Raw genomic sequence first — 18,552 nt, 5'->3', positions numbered from 1 at the left:
TTAAGAGCTAATAGTCTATATGGGAGAAAAAGCATAATTTATACTTAACTGATAGTGTATTTTGAAGTTACAGCTGCTCATGAGAATTATACCAGAGCAAACACACAGAATTAGCTGGTGCACGTGCGTTGTGCTTTTGCACCTGCAGCGTTCTTGTTTTTCCCTAATTCTTAACACGAGCAATAATAGCTACGCACATGTTTTAGAGAGCATCTCTTAGTTTTAGAACAGTTTCATAATAAAGGGAGGTACAAGCTAATTATGAAATGTCTGAAGCTGTGGGCTTACACCCTTCATTTTGTAAACCAAACCATTTCACTGACGGGCTGCCATCCTATGAAGTATTTACCTAGGATTGGTTTCAGAAGAGCGTTTGAACACCTCTGTAACTGCAAGCATGTGAATAAACCCATTGAAAGCCGTTATTCATCTGCTTAAAGTTGTGCATGTGTTCTAACACTTGGACTGAGGCTCGGAGGGGACTGGGAGGATTCTCTTTTCTAACAGTTTTCCTGTGTAAGAGTGGGTGCAAGCAGGCTATGTCTGTAGTTTTTGTTTTTAAAGAGAACTTACCGTAGTTTTCAAAGTACCTTGTATTCTAAAGAAAATTTAGAGCCCTCTTTTAGGCATCCTTGTTCTGCATACAACTTGATTAATATTAATTTTAAACTTGTATTTAATAAAACATAGACTCAGTTTTGTCTGAAAATGTATTACAATTTATTTCTGCCATTTTTGTGTAAAATTTACAGAAACAGTGTTACATCGTGCGCTCCAAAGGTAATGTCTCATTCCTCTAAGGCTGTGTCCTTTTTTCTTTTCTCTTTCTGTTTTTAATCTTTCTTGTTTTTCTGATCATATTGTTACGTGCTTTGAGTCCTTTGTTAGGTCTGAGGTTCTTGGGGGGTGGGCAAAAAAGGTGCTCTTATTGAAAAAAAGATGTTCTTCTCTTCACCAGTATCTTAAACCAATTTTCTTTAAATTGGGGGGTGAGTAAAGATATTTGTCCTTCTGCAAATAACATGGATAATAACACCTAAAATAAGGCAGATGTTGAATGTTTTATAATTTAAAACTTCTGCATAGAAATGCTTTAATAAAACGCTATTTCTTGGGAGGAACTCATCCTAACTAGGTTTCTGTAGTGCAGCAGTAGTAAGTAGGTTTTCTCCTGGCGAAGTTTTGAAGTCAGTGTTCAAGAAACGAGAGGTGGAACGTAGGCAAGAAGAGCTTTGGCGTGGTCTTGTAAGGTGCAGATGTTTGCAGAGTAATTGCAGTGTTCCAGCCCTAACCTCGCGAGGAGAGAGCTTTCAGAAGCACAACGAGGAGTTTGGTTTCTGCTTCCCACGGAAAGTCTTGCAAGCTGCCCGACTCCTCCTTGTGCATCTGAGAAGTTTGCTTTTGGGTAGTGCTTTTTCTGTGTGCTTCCACTTCGTGATCAGGCAAATGAGAAAAATCCTGTCCACTCTATCAAATTGCCAGCGCAGTGAAAGAAACTAAATGGCTTTACTAGTTACCAGCCATCCATTTCCTTGCCTATCAAGGTCCAAAGAAAGTACTTCAATAATTTGCTTAAATCATTTGCTCAATTGGCCTCCAGGTGCTGCTGCAGCATGGCAGGAGCACGCTACTACAGCATTCATACCAGGCGTGTTTGAACCTGTTGCTTTCTCGAGCTAACTCTAAATGCTAAGACTCATTGACTGTTGGTTTCACTGAAGTAACCCACTTCTATTTTTTCACTACTTTTAAATCAGCTTTATCGTTCAGCCTGCTCCAAACGTTCACCTCACAGCAGGTGGTTATCGCAGTTAACTTTTGCTTACCCATCTCCCAAAGCTCGGAGACTTTTTCTGTTCGTAGCCATGCGCTGGGTTAGCAAGGGGAAAAACAAAGATCAGCCCCTGCTGCTGAGAAACGAGATGTCTTCTTGATAGCATTGCTTTCCCTTTCGTTTTCTGTAATATTTAGGATTGCAGGAGGAGGAGGAGGTCTGGTTGGTTTTTGGAGCTTAGAAAAATCAGAGTGTAAGCACTCCTGATGGCACTTCCATCTTCTGGCACGTGTCCCAGCACTGCGGCGCTCTGTGGCCTCCTAGCTGAAAGCCAGAAGGAAGCTCCGTGCTTCATCTGCAGTATTTCGTTGTAGCAGTGAGAGCCTGACTTTGTTGTACCAAGAAAAGCAGCATCTAGGCCCTGTGGGGTTTTTTTACTTTTATTTTTTGAGAGTGTAGTGCAGTGGAAGGAAGCTAGAAAGTCAAAACAGTGCCTCGGGAAGAGAGGGAGAACGTTTTCAAATAATAAAACAGCTTCAAATGCAAATTATATTGACATTTATTTCACCTCCCCTCACTTCCCCCAGTATATAAGATCAATGCAAGTTTTGATGTTCCTCACTGAGTTTGTGCAGCCTGGTTCTCTGGGCAACGTTATTCCCTTAGGTATGCCTGCATTAACTCCCTTTCCCTTCTAGAAGAGGACAGAGAAAGGTACCAGGCCATAGCATTGTCACCAAAAAGGTGAAGCTTAAAATGCCGCTGCATATGCACAGCCTTGACTATCCCAATTAAAAGCCAGCTTGGGAATTTGCCATAGCTCCCACCACCACCTCTGTGCAAAGTGTAATGCAGTGGCGTTTCCCCTTCGGGCTGGAAATGTGGGAACCTAAAAAAAAAAAAAAAAAAGGGAGGAAGTCTGAATTTGTCACAGAAATAGAGCATAGGGTACCTTATAATGTCTGCTTGCATTGTGCTGCTGTTGCTTTGGGGAAGCCTGTGAGCTTATGAGCTGAATTGCTGTAGTCTTGATGGTTAAAGTAGCATCGCTTTGTATGGGGAGTCCTGAGGCCAATCAAGTAGGTGGAAAATAATAAAAAAAGCAGGAAAAAAAGAAGCAAAGAATCTATCGCATATAACAACTCTGTTTCCCTGTTCCTTTTTTAAATAGAACTGACTTTAAAGTGACCTTGTAATGTAAGAACCTACCAGTTTCAGAAACGTTAAATTGCATTAGTTATCCAGTACTTATTTCCAAATTGTATCTTTGTGATTAAAGATGTTAGTGAGTTATATTTGAGTGTGTATGTAAAGGCACTTGAATAGTGTTTACTGCATGCATCAGATGGTATTTGGTACAACTTTCAAGTATGCACAGTTAGCTAAACTTTAAACAAATTTCATGTAAAAGATAATCTTAAAAGAAAAAAAAAAAAGCCTGTATGTGTTGTCTGTAAGGTTTTTAATTCCGTGTATGTAACTGGATTTTTTCACTATTTTGTCTTACCTTCACCTTTTTTTCTGTGACATTCTCCTCTTACTTCATCTGAATCCTTGATTTTTTTTACCATCTCACCATCTTGCTGTTTGTCAAACAGAACAACAAAGCCTGCTCCTCATCTCGATGGGTAAGTCCTTTATAGTTTCTTGAGCGATGAATAAATTCAAAGATTATTCATGAGGCTTCGCGTGTCGTGGTGGCAGTAGTAGACAGCAATGGGGAAACACTTTTACTTCTGCGAAAGATTATACGGTAGAAAAAGATGGAAAACTAAAATTTGAATTCTATAAATATTTCAAATTGCAACTTCTTTCTGAAACTGATTTGAAAACTAGATTCATTTATTCAAATTCATTTATTTAAATCTGCTTGCTGCCCTCAAATCAAGTTAAAATGTCAAGTTTAATGTGTTTTGATACTACTTTTTTCATCTCCAGAATATATTCCTGGAAGTGCAAGTTATAGGGCAATTGGATGAAAGAAAGAGGAATGTGGGACAGTAGAACAGAATGGGGGATTTGTTCACAAAAACTGCACCTTCAGTGTCAGTGGGAACTTGTAGGCTGAGGTTGTGTAGACATAAAAATGAGAAAACTGCTTCTATGCCACCTTTATTTACAGGCTTTTGGTCTGTCTGTCGCACAAAACTTCAAAAATAGAAGGGTGGATGAGAAATTACGACCTGTTTATAGTGTCTGCTAGAAGATAGTAGAATGACATCATGTTGAACCAGAGCAAACTTCCATTTCTTGTGACGTGAAGTCTTACTGTTGTAAATGCAAAAGTAATAAAGTTAAAAATAAGATTTTTTTTAACGTCTTTTAAGAGCCAGTCGATGCCAGTGAAGCTGAGTGTTTCTATTTCAGAATGACTTTTAAAATCTGAAATTCATCAGAGAAAAGGCGAGATATAAACGTTGTGCTTTCCAAATGTTTTCCTTCTGCAGCGTACATGTTGTCTTTGGACTGGTTATTTCTGGTTTTGAAGTAATAGAGCAAATAGAAAATCTGAAAACCGATACTGCAAGTAGACCCTATGCAGATGTACGAGTTATTGACTGTGGGGTGCTCGTTACAAAGTCAGCAAAGGATGGTAAGCACACATATGCTGAAGTTAATTGAATGTTGACATGTTTTTCAGAGTATAAAAATTATGCCAGCATCCAGAAGTCGCTATGGTGAATCTCTAGAATCATAATTTAGTTCTAACAACCCTTTAAAACTTCAATGTTGGAGTAGGTGAGTAAGGCACAGCAAGGGAAAAGGTTTTCTGACCTAAACCTTTGTGCCTTAGAAAACGTATGCCTGCTTCCTGGTCTCCTTAATTAACGTTTGAGGTTCATGTGACATACTCAAAATAAATTATAACTTGTTTTTCTGAGTTTGAAAGACCGTAATCTAAACAGAAGCTTTTCTGGATGTAGAATTTTGTGCAGTTTCTGAAGGTTTATTATAAGATATGTCAAGTTAATATTGGCCATAAACATAGTCAACATAATTTACCTTTTTGTGAGAATTTATAGGATATAGGTGGTGTTAGATACATCTTTGGACAGGTGCTGTAAAGCTTCGGATTGTTATGAGTTAGGATTTTTTAACTTTAGTTCTGACTTTCCTCAAGGATAATGCGTTTTTTATGTCCTGCGGAGAGAGTCTGAGGAAAGATAATGTAAAAGTACGGGAATGCAGAAAGGAGAGGGTGGCAAAGCTTGGCACACGTGGATGTTTAACTTCAGTTATAAACTTCAGTGTATGGCTTATTATAAAAATGCTCTGGCTTTGCAGTATCTTAGATGGCAGAAGCTGGGCATGGAGGTTCTTACAGTTCACTGAAGGTGTTTTCTTACAACCATCTTTGCTGGAAAATATCTGTGTAACTTTATTGGTTTACCCAGGGCATGATAAATCCATATAATTATATTTTAACAAACCTCACTGTTAAAAAATGCTCATGGTTTACGCACAGATCCTCTGGAGAAGCACGTGTGTATTTACATACATAGTTACATATCTTGTTTTACATGTATATACATGCTACATGTAATATGCACACTATAAATATTATAATATCTGTTTCTAAGCTTTGGAGAAGAAGAAGAAAGTATGTTCTGAATCAGAAGAGTCAGAATCCTCCTCCAGTGCATCAAGCTCTTCAGAAAGTTCATCTGAAAGCGAAGCTGAAAATGAAAGAAGCAGGAGAAGAAAGCGTAAAAGAAGAGCTAAAGCAAAACAGTCAAGAAAACGGAGAAAGGAGGAGAGGAAAAAAGAGGATTCAAGATGCAAGCGGACCTCAAACCAAAGATGGTGACTACTTTCTCAAATTTAAGCATTTCAGAGGAATTTGATAAATTTTACTTTTTCATGAAGTACTTAAGCAATTAATGTGAAGGTGCTTTTATTCTGTAAGTTCGGATTTTGATTTTTTTTTTTTTTTAAACAAATCACTAAAACCAAGCTTGCTGGGTAGACTTCTGTGTTAAAGACCTTTGTAGGTAGAATCTAGAGTAACTTTGAAATAAATGTCTAGCATGTTAAAATGTTTGGGATTTGCTATACCTGTGTTAATGTAATGTTAGGCAAATAGAGACCTTTGATTCATACTTGATTATATTTTAAAATATTTTATGACTAGTGGCAAATTAAAGGCAAAATTATTTGCTGTAAAGTGAGAACTGAACCTTACTTCTAACACCACACCATTGGCATGAAATGAGCTGTTAATGAAACACATTCTAAGTCATCTGAAAGCTTGTTGCGTCACATGGGCTTCTTGTGGGAACGTGAACGGTGGTGTTTGTCAGTTGATTTTTATTTATATACTTATATTTCCTCCTAGCAGCCTTTCTGACAAGAGCGATGTGACCGAAAAAGCAACTGATGTTAGCACAAAGAGGGATAAGCCTGTCGTGCGTCCTGAAGAAATTCCCCCAGTGCCTGAAAATAGATTTTTGCTAAGAAGAGATGTGCCTGTTGTCAATGCGGAACCTGAGCCGTAAGGAACATTGAGTTTTATGATTGTGTTGACCTTCTTGGTAGCAGCTACGCATAAAACTTCCTCAGTAACATTATTTTACCAGAACTTACAGCAAGGGATGGCCTTAGTGTCAGAATTTCTAAATGAGGCAATTTACCTGTCCTGTTCACTGTTTTTCTTCAGAATTTGCCTTTCAGTGTGGTTTAGTTTTTTTTTCAGTGAAAACTCATAGTTTCATCGGTCCTTTAAAGGTTGTGCATATTGTGACCTTAAACACAATTAGAGGTGATGCAAAAAAAACAAGGTTCATTAATTCCAGAGGAAATTTTGCAACATAAAATACAGCAGATATTTGATTGCAAAGTAAACTTGAATAGGTGATGGTTTTTTCAACTTTCTTAGACTAAAGGGTGAAACTTTAGTGCAAAATCAGTCAAAGAGAATCTTACAAGTGGTTTAATTTTTTTTTTTTTTTAGAACGGGAGAACAATTATTTTTTTTAGTAGGGAGGAAGTCATGCATTCACAAGTTGCTTTCAATTTGTGTTTTGCATGTCTACCAAAATGCATTTTTTTTTCTATCAAATTTTTTCACTTGTGGGTTTAGATGAGCTGATACAGCACAGTCCTGGGCATCTCTAAAATCCAGTCACTTTGTTTTAATTCAGTTAACGGTGTAGTCTGCTGTAAGCTTTTTCTTCTTTACTTGTGCTTTCAAAGCCTTTGTATTTGCTTCTTTCAAACTGCGTAAAAAGGAATGCTGAATTACTTCTTGCTGAGGAAAGAAAGAAGGCTTTAGAACTTGGGGACTGTTATGACCTGCCACTGTCTGCTAAGGCATTGTTGTGTAATTGCTGCGATCTTGAAACTGTTCTTTCCATGTCATCTTCACGATTTGTCCACCAAACATAAGTCAGCTGCTTTAGAAGAGCCGTGTAACGCTGTATCAGAGTACTTTGGAAGTTCATTGTTAGCCTTTCTTTATCACAAAGGCAGGTCAGATCTGCAGAGCTGGTTGAGAACTGTTACGTATCGATTTGCTTTCATTGCAGGTCTGTGCGTGGCTGGCTGGCTTCTTGGAATGCCAGTTGCTGAATTCAGTTCTGCCGTATCAAAATAGACGATTAAGATATTTTGCATGGTTAATTTAAAATTAGGTTTAAGTTAAAATTGTTATTTTTTTTTGTGTATACTCTAATTTTCTTAATTTCTTTAGGAAGCTTCTTGATGCTGCACCAGTTCTAACCGACCAGAAACCATCAGTCTCTAAATCTGGACGAAAAATTAAAGGAAGAGGCACAATAGTATGTGACTTACTCTTATTTCCTCTCACCCAAAGTATCTTGTCTGACCTTGTGCTTTGAATTCTGAATTTCCTTGAAGGCTTTGTGTGCCACTGTAAGTGTTGTTGACCTACAGTAGATTCAAGCTTAGAAGGTTGAAATCTTGTTTCCAAGTAGTTCATTTTGCAATGCTTTTTCCTTATCCTTCTACTTAATGTCTTCTTGCCGAAGCATTGTTTGGGAAAACAAAGGCTTACCCAGCTACAAGAGTAATTTCAGCCATAAAAAGTAGCTTCAGACATAAGAATAAAATTATTTCTTTGTAAAGACTGAAATGAAGTCAGCAAAGGTTCATCCTAGGCAAGCTGCAACATCTGAAGCAATGAGAAAAGACAAGCTTTTACTCGCTCTGCTGCTTGGATTTCCTCACTGTTTCTCCTAAGCACTAGGACTGTTGCTGCATAACAGCAAACAAGGCTGTTCTGAAGTGTCCTAAGTATGTACAGTTCTGATACGTACAGTGTCTGATCACTGTGCGTATGTTGCTGATAAACATTTTTTTCTGGCAACATTGGCAGAATCACTTGTCAAAATGTCAAAAAGCAGAACTAACAGTTTAAGTATATCTTTTGTTTCTGTTTTTAGCTAGTTAACATAGTTTGCCAAATTTCATCCGCTCTCCTGCCTGAGATGAAGTCCATGTAATTTCAGATAACACAGGCAAGAAGTTACTTTTTGCCATGCTTGGACAGAAGGCTTTTTGCAACTGCACAGTCGTGGTCCATTTTTTTTCCACTTTGTGAAGGCTGTCACTGTTTCTGTAGACTTCATTTCTATTTCAGTGATCTGGTAACTTTCTCTTTTGCATTAATGCCAATGTTCTTAAGCAAAAGTTTTCTCATCCCTTCTCTAATCCATGATACAGGGCCCAAAACTTGATTTTCAGTCAGTTGAACAGGGAGAAAGTAAGAAGATATTTCTTAAGTGAATTCTATGTAAACCAATACATTCGTCTTTCTCTTTTTATTCTGGGAGACAGTCTAGGCTTTTTTTCCACATATCACTTATTTTATAAGTGGCTCAAAATAATTGAGTAAAACCCAGATGTTTTTCTTCTTTGTTAATTGAGTCAAGGAGCATCCAATTTCCTCGTATGACTTACCTAAGTGTGTATCCAACTGGGTAATGGAAAATAATGACTTGGCAATATTACGACCATTTTTCTGCTGCTGCAGGAAAAGCTCTTTTTACCTTTTTAAATGCTGTGCCTAAGCATCATTTTCTAGCATGAAGCTTCATTCCACTTTTTTTGAAAGATGTCTTAAACTGCCCATTTCTTAAGGACTGAACAGCAGTGACTTTTGAAACGGAGCTTGTTTCTGTGATTACAGGCAGCTAAGTATCTGCTAACTGAACTGAAACATCTGTGTTTTAGTATCCTGGAGGGGGGAAGTTTGGTTATCTGCTGTAATTGTGTTATTCCAGAAAGTGTAATGTAAAGAGAACTTCCTAAATTTTATCTTTTGTGTTTTGGAAAAACAGGTTAGCTGGGCCCTCTCGGGCTTTGATAAGTGCCCTTAGAGTATGAAAAGGCAGTTAGCTATGTAATCAGGCTCACATATAGCATATATGCGTACCAAAAGTGGGTATCTTTGGCAGGGAATTCAGAATTTGTGTTCTTCCTGACCTTTGTGTGAATAACATTGTCTGGTTTGTTATGAAGATGCATGCAAAACTTGTATGAGAGATACCAGACACAGAATATATTTTTTCTTTAAAGGAGGTTGTATAATATAAAAAGTAATTGTCTTGCTTTGGTTTTACAGCGATATCACACCCCACCTCGATCACGGTCGTGCTCTGAATCTGATGATGATGAGAGTAGTGAGACTCCTCCGCACTGGAAAGAGGAAATGCAGAGATTACGAACGTATAGACCACCTAGTGGAGAAAAGTGGAGTAAAGGCGATAAGTAAGATCCTTACAGTGCATTTAAAAAGTATTTTTTTTGCACAAGCAATAATAGGTTATATAGCTGTTCCATGTCATTCTTGTTTGACTGAACAAAATGTGTAAAAATATCTTTGTATTTAATATCTTCCCACTTCCAGTGTTCCGAATTTAAACAGAATCTTTATTGGAATCTTTCCTAAAACTTTTCTTCTTCGGTGTTGTAACATCAGATCAACACATGCTGACAAAGCCTAAGGTCACAGAGCAGTTGTTCTTCAACTGTCTTCAATACTTAAGAAGAAATTAATTCACCTGTCCAATTTCCTATTGCTTTCCTCTGAGATAGTTGCGTCAGATTTCCTTTAGCCTTGAACTTGGTTAACTGTTTGTTTTATTTTGATAACAAGACAACCAAATCCACAAAGCTTATATTAAGTTTTAGCTTCATGTTCTTTTTGCTGTTACCAGCTCTGTGATGTAGCTGACTTTCCAGCATTTCTGATGACTTGATAATCTGAGCTTGTATCAAAATGATAGATAAACCCCAAAGGCAGAACTGAAGAACATTATAAACATTATTGAAAAATTGCAAATGTTTACCAAACCCTTTTATATATTGAGTGCATACAATTTATTACATGAACTAGCTAAATAATACCTAAATAAGGCGATTAAAAAAGAAAAAAATTAAATGCAGTTTATAAATCCCATAGTTGCAGAGTTCAAAATGATGTGGACTAGGATAATTAAATTGCCTGGGTTTACAGCGTGCACGATTTGGTGATTTTGTCTGATTCATCTCTTACAGAGAAGTGGTAGCTTTCCTCATAGTGTTGTAATTCCATGTCTTAAAACAAGTGTAATGAGCTCATTCAAAATGCGGTTGTCTGGTAGTAAATGGAGGGATTTTTATAGTTGTTAAACCTCATTAATTGCCTTGGGACAGGGAGAGGGGAAAATACTTATGAAGTTCTTACAGAATTTCCACTTAGTGTGGGCCTTGCTTGTTTGTTTTTAAGGTTGAGTGACCCGTGTACAAGCAGATGGGATGAAAGAAGTGCATCACGGAGATCAAGATCTTGGTCACATAACGGCTATTCTGATCTGAGTACTGTGAGATACTCCAGCCACCACAAAAAGCACAGAAAAGAGAAAAAGAAAGTGAAACATAAAAAGAAGTCTAAAAAGCAGAAGCATTTCAAGAAGCACAAGCAAACTAAAAAAAAGAAAACATCAGCTTCGTCAGATGTGGAATCCTCTCATTCCTTTGTCAGGAGGAAGAAATCATCTTGTGATCGTGAGAGGAAATCTCGTTCTTCATCATCATCTTCTAGACATTCATCCAGAAGAGACTGGTCTAAATCTGATAAGGAGGACCAGAGTTCATCAACTTTATCAAGCAGAGACACTCGGTCATACTACAGGTCCAGGTCCAGATCTAGGTCTAAATCAAGGTCTTATTCTCGAAGTTCCAGATCAAGATCGGCCTCTAAATCATCACGTTCCCGAAGTAGATCAAGATCAAGTCCTAGCCCCAGGCATCAGAAGACTGTTTCCAATTCTCCACGAAATACTTCAACGCGATTAAATGAAAACAAGCCCAACAAGACTGCTGACCCTGTAAGAGCAGTTATACTCCCGACTGATAAAGTCGTCATACCACCGGTTGTCCCAGAAAGCCTCCCTGTCATACCCTTAAGTGATAGCCCACCACCTTCACGGTGGAAACCTGGGCAGAAGCCATGGAAGCCATCCTACGAGCGAATTCAGGAGATGAAAGCTAAGACAACCCATTTAATACCCACCCAAACTAATTATAATGTAGTTGTTATTAAAGAGGCTAACACTTCTTCCTCGCTCCGTAAGCGACAAAGGAGTTCAGATAGTGACCGAAGTGCTTATTCCAAATATCGTAGCGACAGAAGCTCAGATAGTTGGCCGCGATCGAGAAGCAGGTCCTCCCGAAGCAGGTCATACTCAAGATCTTACACAAGATCTAGAAGTCTGTCTAGCTCAAGAACAAAATCTCATTCTTCAGGCAGATCACCATCACCGAGTAAATACCGCAGTGACAGGTCGGGTTATAGTGAGTCGACATCTTATTACTCCCTTAGTGATGACGACAGGCACAGAAGCAAAAGAAAATCTGCATCGGGTGATCAGAATGCTCGGTCTCTTAAACTAAGGCAGGAAACGAGCTCTGAAAGTACTCTTCCTTATAAAAGTACAAAAGACTACGATGAGTCTTCTCAAGGACTGAAAGAGAGCGACAGTTTATCATCTTCTGACTTCTCTACGGACAGTGAGCATTCTGGCAAAGTGAAAGGAGCCCAAGAAAAAGAAGGCCATTTTCAGTTGGAAGGAGATGCTCAGCAACAGGATAAAAGCAACTCAAGTTCGGTGAGAGGGGAGGAGAAATCCAAGTGTGAACGGGATGCTGATCGTCCTAAAAACAAGGCCATTAAAGAGAAATCGTCTGAGCAGCCTAGAGGTGGTGCAAAAAGTAAACGAAAATCCTATTCAGGTAGCAAATGGGACTCTGAATCAAACTCAGAAAGGGGAGAGGCTAGGCATAATAGGGCAGATTCCAGACCCTCCTCTGGTAAAGAGGAAGGAGAGGCCACATCAGGATCTGATACAGAACTTAGCGTTACCAAAAGGATAAAAAAGTCAAATTCCTCAGAAGGTTTTCTGGATTCTGATTGTACGTGGAAGATGAGCAAACAGCTGTCATCTTCTGAATCTGAGAGTTCTCATTCTAGCTCAGCAAATACTAGAGGAAAGTCGAAAAAAGCCAAACATGAATCAAAAAAACCTCTTAAAAAGTCACATTCCAAAAAAGCAAAAGAAAAATCCAAAGGAAAAAAGGAGAAGAAACACAAAGTTCAGAAAAGAAAAGAAACATTTCATTGGCAGCCCCCGCTGGAGTTTGGTGAAGAGGAGGATGATGATATAAATGAGAAGCCACTTATCAAAGATGATAAAAAAGAAAAGCAGCTTACCAGGGACATAAAGGATAAAAAACAGCAAGCTGCTGAAAAGGATGAAGTAGTCAAAGACAAAATGGGAAATGGTGAAAAGCCCTGTACGGATGAAAACCTTCCAGGTAAAAGCACTACTGATGCCTCACCAGATCGCAGTAACCTTAATAAAGATAGCGTTGATCCAAACACTTCAGCCAGTATTTTAAACTCAGGAATAAAAGTGACTGCTTGCAAGAATGAGACTAAGCATGCTGAAGAAGGTAACCAGAATGGGCTGGAAGATGTTGTTCAGACAGATGACAACATGGAGATCTGCACTCCAGACCGTAACTCACCAGGGAAGGTGGTTGTGGACACGTCTCCTGTCATTCTCACTGCCAAACCTCAGGCTTTAAGTGCTAGTACAAACAAAGATTTACAGCCTCCTGAACCAGATGCTGTCAAATTAGGAAACAGTGTTATAGACTTTGTTAATATTAAAGAAGAAAAAGAAACAGGGAAGCAAGAAAATAACTCTGTCCCCGTGTCTAGCACAAAAGATTGTAGTTTAAAAAGTGAAATCACTGAAAATACACAAAGCAATCCAGTCGATAATAAATGGAAGCCTTTGCAAGGTGTTGGTAACTTGCAACCAGCTACAATTAGTACTGCCACAGAAGTAAAGAACGTAGCTTCAGCACCAGAGCCTAAACCAGCGGGTTTAAGGATTGAAATAAAAGCTAAAAATAAAGTAAGGCCTGGATCTCTGTTTGATGAAGTTAGGAAAACAGCACGGCTAAATCGAAGGCCAAGGAACCAAGAAAGTTCCAGTGAGGAAGAGTCCCCAAGTAGAGATGACAACAGCCCATCCAGGAGTCTCAGTAGGTCACGAAGTAAATCCGAATCTAAATCCAGACACCGAACAAGATCACTGTCTTATAGCCACTCCAGAAGTCGATCCCGAAGTTCTACATATTCGTATAGGTGAGGCATTCACGTTCCTGTTCTTTTTGTTAACTTGAAAGTTCACAATATTCTCAAGGCATGTTTCTCTTTCTCAGCTTGTTTTTCTTTTAAGCAGCACTGTATATTTTAGCACATACGGGATAAATACTTAGCTAAAAGGATGAAGCTTTAAAATGCTTTTGCTTCCTGTGTTCTTGTGCTCTTCACTTGAGTTATTCTGTTTTGTGCTTTTCAAAAACTGTTTCTGGATTGTAGGTCAAGAAGCTATACAAGAAGCCGAAGCAGAGGCTGGTATAGTAGAGATCGGTCAAGAAGTCGAAGTAGTTCCTACCACAGTTACAAGAGTCGTAGGTAAGTTTCTCTAATTGTTAATTTTGAGGTGTGTTACCAAACCAGTAAATGGTGCCCGGAGCTCTGATGCTTCAGTCTCTGAGCAAATTGGAAATGGGCTTAGCTGTGCATGCTGCTGCCTGAAGCATCTGCTTGAAACATGCAAGTTAAAACAATCAGATTTTGAAATATCCTGTTACTGAAAAAGGAATTGTATTTCATGTTTTACAGTGTGAGTAAGGAATTCTGAGAAAATCATGTTCCCATCCTCTTTCCCCCTCTTCCCTGTTCAGCACTTGTTCTTGATTAACTTAACACAAAGCATTTTGTTTTTGTTTGTCAGTCGAACCTATAGCAGAAGCAGATCGAGAAGTAGTTCCTATGGTCATCACAGCCGATCCAGGTATGGATTGTAGTTCTGTACCAACTCTGAAATAAATGTACTTGCTATAAAAATATCTTAGTGTAAAAAGTACCCCTGCATCTGTGCTCTTCAGAAATGTACTGTCGTGTTAGCAGCTTTGAGAGCAAACAAAGCAAGAATAACATAAATGAGACGCTTGGAAAATTACCAAGTCATACTGGTGTTACAGTGATAGGTGATGGTATGGTGAACACGTTTCCCTTTCTTGCTAAATGGGATATAAAAATGAAATATAAATTGGAATAATTTTGTTGTTTGTTAATACCTCTGAAAACAAGTTTTTATTTCATTTTATTTCATATTTCATTTGTAGTGAAAACTCAAAACTTTTTAAATGCTTAGTCTCTTGTATATTAATAAATTTAATGTTGTTTTGATGATGCTGAATTCTGGTATTTAAACATCTACAAAAACTTAGAATTATCGTGTTTTCCACATCCTTTGAGAGTAAATTCTTTATAGTGATTCATCTCTTTGTATTTAAGTGTTGTGCATTTGAAATAAATGACATTTTAGATGCGGAACTGTAAATCTACAAAGACTTTATTTTCCCTTTAAAGTAGGTCATACACGTATGATAGTTACTATAGCAGAAGCCGAAGTAGAAGTAAAAGAAGTGACAGCTACCGGAGATCTAGAAGTTATGATAGGCGATCCAGGTATGTTACTTGCTTGCGTGTCTCTCATACCATATTAATGCAAAAGAATTTGCAAAGTACGTACTTAAGTTCATGAAGGCTACGGTCTTTTTCCCCAACCATAAAAATATATTGCATATATAAATCCCTATATGTTCAAAGTAAGCACATAATTTTTTAATAACGCTGCCTTTAAGTGGTTTTTAAACTCCTGCAGTGAACTAGCTCTCAAGATTTAAATCAGGTGTCCTGTTACAAATTAAAAGCTACCTGGTATGCACAGAATTCCATTGGATGGTGAATACTTTTTTTTTAAACCACTTTTGCAGTCTAGCCAAAAAGCATCTGCAGAGGAAGTGAAAAATTACAGCGCTATCCAGAATTAATTTTTAACTTCCTAGAACATGTTTTGAAAGAATATCTTACCAGCAAATCTGGTGTGCTTCTGATGTCACTGTTAGCTTAAAATTTATAATAGTGCAAAATTATCCTACTCAGTCAAGGGGAATTACCAGAGGTGCAAGCGAGCACACTTCAGCAGAGATCAGAAGTGGAATGTGATCTTTATATAGTGCATAAACTTCAGTGGTAAGTCAGACAGATAGCTGGCTGCCGTAAATTTTCACCCTCTGCTGTTCTCATACTCGTTTTTTCATGACATAGTATCACCTCTTAATGGACTCTGGTGTCACCAGTTTCCTCATCAGATTGTGACAGTAAGACAGCTTCTTCATGTGTATGAAGGGCAATTAATTAGATTAATGAAAAGTGTGGAAGTCATTACAAAATCCTTGTTTTGGGATGTCAGGAAGCATCAGAGAAACAATGCTTGATTAGGATATGCCTATCCCTTCAGAAAGCTTTCCTTACAGGCACGAGGCTAGAAAATTTCTAATTAAAGTTCATTCTGTATAATTTGAATATGTTTTGTGGCTTATCTGAAACAATCTGTACCATTTCTTTATGCTTGGCCAGGTGCTCAGCTTGGAATTCTTTTGGTTTGGATAAGCCAGAACATTTGAATGTATTATTTCCCTTCTGCACACACTCCCGTTATTGTTATGGAGCCTAATTACTCAGATCCTTCTTCAAACTTCAAATTGCAATATGTAAAGGCATGGAGTTGCAAAATCATTTTGGTTGAGAAGTAAAACTTCTTTTGTTAGAATATAATTCTTAGTCAGCTGTCAGCATTAACAAAAACTTAGTTGTTTTTTGGATGAATTCTTAGCTTTTTTGATGAAAGGAAGAAATCTTATAGTTACAATCACAGTTTGACTTGAGCTGCACAGGATTTTCAGCACGTAAAATTAATGACTAGTTTAATTTTGAGTGTCCATTAACATATGTTTCAGTTGTTATATACATGACTGTTTTCTTCTCGTCTCGTGCATCTGTCTCAATTTTTGACGTGATGCAATTTTGAATTTAAAGCTCGAAATAAAATGTTGAGGAATTTAATTTTTTCTTTGTAGATCATATGGCTCTGACAGTGAGAGTGATCGCAGTTACTCCAACAACCGAAGTCCCAGTGAAAGCAGTGGGTATAGCTGAAAATCTTTCTGTGACGATTGAAACCGTGTTTAATAAGTTTGTCAGTGTTATGTTTAAAACCAGAACTGTTCTGAGGATGACACAAGTGAAGTTGAAGGATGTTTACCGAGCTAGCTGAAACTACCATTTATCAGTGAACTCACTTGACTGACTGTATACTTAAGGAGCGAAGTACTGAGGCTCAACTCAACTGTTTTTTATGTCAAATGGTACTTTTACAAAATATAACAAAAAAAAAAAAAGGTTTTATTTCCTCAAATCGGATTTTCCAAGCCATGAATGACACTTAGGTGAGTTTGCTGACGCCGCTTTTCTCGGTGCAGCAACCAGTACTGTCTTCAAGTATGTTTATAAACACCTTAAGGCTTTCTGCCTGTTACTGTTAAATACGTTAGCAACTATAAAACTGTGAAGAACTTCTTACAAAGGCTGGCATTTCTAGTTTATTAAAATGGTTTTTTTTAGAGCTGGAAGGTGGGTTCCATGCTGTCTTGTTTGACTGTTGCGTTATATAGAGTATATACACAGCAGCTAGTTGATGAAAACAAAGACTGCCACGATGTCTTAATCCTTCCTGTGCTGCGGTGTTAGAGAAGTCTGCTCAGAAGGGTGAGCTTGCACACAACAGGAGTTGTCAAACTGACAAGCAGTGAGTGAAAGTGTGATGAATTAGTTTTGATCTCAAAATCCAACCTGTCTAAACTTTTGCATTTAAAAGCCAAGTGTCTGTTCAATTGCAATGTTCTTTAGAGGGTAAAGAAGTGTTTCTGAGCGGTCCCATTTAAATTCCTACGGCAGCGCTTGGCGTACCTCAACACGTTTTGAAGCTGAATGTTGTAAACTTGAGGATATCATGAGTTTGTTCGGAACACTTCTTAAAAACCTAAGTGATAATTTTTGAGAAAATAAACCATAATGGTTCCTACATAAAATGTCTGCAGATGTATCCCATTTGCCAGAGGGAATATCAGTGTGCAGGTCCCAAATTGTATCTTATTGAAGTGAAATGACTACGAAAATACTGGTATGCCTGATAAAGTGTGGAAAGTACTTTCCAAGTGAAGTTTAATACCAAAAATGACTACATGTTACAGGTAAATGGCTTGCAAAAAACATAGACTTAAAGGTGGAGAGCATAATTTTTTTTGCAATATTCTGACTGAGTCAATTTAAAATCATTTATAAAGTTTTTCAGTGTTTAGAAAGTTGTATACTAAGAGACCGTTTTTTAATGGCATAACGTCGTACCCTGAAAAGCAGGGTCTGTAGTAAAAACAAAAACATACTAACGTAGCTTTATTAGAGCTAATGAGTACTGTTGTATTATAACTACTTTCATTACTGACTTTCTGTAATGCCTTGAGATGCTTTAGTTTTCTTGACTGTTTTCAAACCTTGAAAATGATTTTTTTAATCTCATCAGGACCCAACAGCTTTGAAAATGAAAAGTAGTAATTTCTTGCTTAGACATCAATTCATACTGTTTTTTTTATTGAATTAAGCTGCTCCAAATTAGCTTTTGGTACACTTCTGAAACATGAAAAGAAAGCTCAAAGTGAAATTTGAAGACTGTAATGATGCCCTGCACGTCTGTACATGGCAGGCTGAATAAGACATTTCTACACAGGTTCCTAAAACTGAATCTGTCATACGGTTTTCCCCCTTTTTAGGAGAACCCAAAGTCCCGAACTTAAACTCCTGCTCCTGTAATTCAATGAAAAATTGCTTGCACGTAGTCCTTTCAGATCAGTATTTTGTAAGGTTCTTATAAATGTACTGAATGTTCAAATGCATTACTCAAATCAGTATGTTTGCAGATTTCTTTTTGAACGGTAGCAGCCATTTCAGAGTCTCAAATAAATATTTCGTTGCTAACTCAAGGTAATGTTTGTCGCAGTTCCGTAGTTTTAAGTAATTTGTTTTTCCCCCTACAGAGAAAATAGCACTACTGGGCTAATGGCGTAACAAAAGTTACAAATGTAAGCGTTGTCACTCAACGTTTCCTCAAACTAAATTGCTCCAAAACCTGATTTTGTCATGTTTCAGATCTAAGTTGATTTTTTTTAAGGCCAGGAAAAGGTAGTGAAATAGATATATTGTCAATCAGTTGTAGTTGTCCAGAATCGCTGCAATGTTACCAATGTCTATTTCATATCTTGAATTAAAGCTTTATAAAGAAGTTCCATCTGGTCGA

General features: G+C 37.8%; 1 protein-coding gene across 5 annotated transcripts in view; it reads left to right on the top strand.

Moving 5' to 3' along the window:
- The window catches only part of NKTR (natural killer cell triggering receptor), a 39,645-nt gene extending 21,093 nt beyond the window's left edge, over positions 1 to 18,552 (top strand). For 2 of the 5 annotated variants that reach the window (XM_084282647.1, XM_084282644.1), the window contains 11 exons: positions 3,373 to 3,402; positions 4,222 to 4,367; positions 5,356 to 5,578; positions 6,111 to 6,266; positions 7,464 to 7,551; positions 9,357 to 9,502; positions 10,503 to 13,430; positions 13,668 to 13,763; positions 14,086 to 14,145; positions 14,727 to 14,825; positions 16,280 to 18,552. In XM_084282647.1, coding sequence (XP_084138773.1) covers positions 3,373 to 3,402; positions 4,222 to 4,367; positions 5,356 to 5,578; positions 6,111 to 6,266; positions 7,464 to 7,551; positions 9,357 to 9,502; positions 10,503 to 13,430; positions 13,668 to 13,763; positions 14,086 to 14,145; positions 14,727 to 14,825; positions 16,280 to 16,358 — 4,051 coding nt within the window. In that variant the 3' untranslated portion in view covers positions 16,359 to 18,552. The remainder of the gene's footprint in view (positions 1 to 3,372; positions 3,403 to 4,221; positions 4,368 to 5,355; positions 5,579 to 6,110; positions 6,267 to 7,463; positions 7,552 to 9,356; positions 9,503 to 10,502; positions 13,431 to 13,667; positions 13,764 to 14,085; positions 14,146 to 14,726; positions 14,826 to 16,279) is intronic. The other 3 variants (XM_084282648.1, XM_084282645.1, XM_084282646.1) reach the window with 3 other exon arrangements.

Source organism: Netta rufina, assembly GCF_964035555.1.
Source record: "Netta rufina genome assembly, chromosome: 2".
Lineage (NCBI taxonomy): Eukaryota > Metazoa > Chordata > Aves > Anseriformes > Anatidae > Netta > Netta rufina.
The sequence above is the reverse complement of the archived record's forward strand: the minus strand, read 5'-3'. Positions and strand labels throughout refer to the sequence as shown.